The sequence below is a fragment of the Aphanomyces invadans genome (genome assembly GCF_000520115.1).
Source record: "Aphanomyces invadans strain NJM9701 unplaced genomic scaffold supercont1.8, whole genome shotgun sequence".
In the NCBI taxonomy this organism is placed as follows: domain Eukaryota; phylum Oomycota; class Saprolegniomycetes; order Saprolegniales; family Verrucalvaceae; genus Aphanomyces; species Aphanomyces invadans.
In genome coordinates this window covers 1,538,821-1,540,314 of record NW_008580153.1, presented here as the reverse complement: position 1 = coordinate 1,540,314, position 1,494 = coordinate 1,538,821, and the positions used below count along the sequence as shown (strand labels likewise).

Genomic DNA, 1,494 nt, shown 5'->3' with positions numbered 1-1,494 from the left:
CGTGGCCACACTGTTGTTTGTACTCCTACTCACCATTCTGAATTGCAGCCCATTGAAACAGTGTGGGCCATTGTACAGAATGCTGTTGGTCGTCAGTACACACACGATACCAAGTTTCCCGAAGTGAAAACACGGCTTATTCAAGCTTTCGATTCTTTATCGGCCCATGCCATCAAGGGCTGTGTGAAGGAAGCAGAGGCGAAGTTGCAAGCTCTGTACGAACACATTCGACAAGTGGATGCCCGAGAGTCAGATGAAGAGTCATCTGCAGAAAGCGACAATGATGCTGGAAACAGTGATTTGGACTGGGTTTTTCCTGTAACGCCGTATATACCTTGAATAATTCATGTATTCATTTTTAATGACATCCGTCTCAGAAAAATACTCTCAATATTTATACCTTGCCAACTCGATACATTTTTGGCTGGGTTACTTGTTGTCGAGGACTGTTAGAACGCACACGCCACCGACGTGAACTTGGCACTGCCCGTGTACGTGCGCCCCAGCGCGACTGAATGGTCGGACCACGTGTCACGGGCGTACTGGGTTAGAATCCCCACGCCCAAGCCGAACCATGCTGCGCGCTGGGCCGACATTTCCGGGTCGTTCATGTTGACCGTGTCCAACCAATGCTGGTAACCGAAGTACGGAATTTGCGATATACACGACTTGAAGAGGGTGTCGGTATCGAGGAGCTCGGCCAAAATCCGGCCGCTTGCTACGTGCAATGTGTGGTCTCCATTCGGGTCAACGAGGAAGTCCGAGTAGTGCGCCGTGACCATTGATACCTTGGTCGCCTCAGCAACAATGATGGCCTTCAGCACGTCCTTGACAGCTTGGGCGCCGGCGTAGAACTCGTTTGGTTGGTCAAATGGAGCCTTTTTCTTGTTCGAGTTCAGTACTTCCTCCAGGTTGTCTTCGCTAAGCCGAAGAAAGTAGTGGACCGCGTTGCCGATCGAGATCTTCTGAATGTGATGGCCTTTGACCAGGACAGTCGTATTCACTGCCGTGGGGGAGAACTTGCCAAACATGTTGACCCACGTCCTTGTGGCTGCTAGCGTCCCGGTTTCACGCGCTTGCCACCATCCATCCTTTTGGTCGGCATCCCCCGCAGACAAGTACACAAACACGGACTTGGTCGTGGGGTCCTTGATCGAGTAATAGATCGGTGCAGACATGAACAACTCGTGGTCGTCTTGATGGGCAGTCACGTAAAAATCGACTTGGTTCACGGTGGCCATCGTGTCTGGCAATGTCTTGGGGATGATCCAGCCCAGCGTGGATGCAGCATTGAACGACGGCTGCACGTAGGTGCAAGTCTTGGTGGCCGAATCAAACACGGACGCAAAGCACAGGTTCTGCGACGGCACGCACAACTTGTAGCAGTCGGACGCAGTCGAGGCTGTCATGGCTCCGCTGACCACGTCACTGCCGAATGTCCCCGACAGCAGCACGGGGACCAGAGGCGTATTGACGAGGCTCAGTTGCTTGGTG

At 52.8% G+C, this 1,494-nt stretch overlaps 1 protein-coding gene across 1 annotated transcript; it reads right to left on the bottom strand.

The window, feature by feature from the left end:
* Positions 1-424: 424 nt before the first annotated feature.
* Positions 425-1,409, bottom strand: H310_05155 (hypothetical protein; the record flags this gene model as incomplete). Its single annotated transcript, XM_008869796.1, has 1 exon — positions 425-1,409. One exon carries the CDS (start codon positions 1,407-1,409, stop codon positions 450-452), a length of 960 nt encoding a protein of 319 aa, XP_008868018.1. The 3' UTR covers positions 425-449.
* Positions 1,410-1,494: the final 85 nt, after the last annotated feature.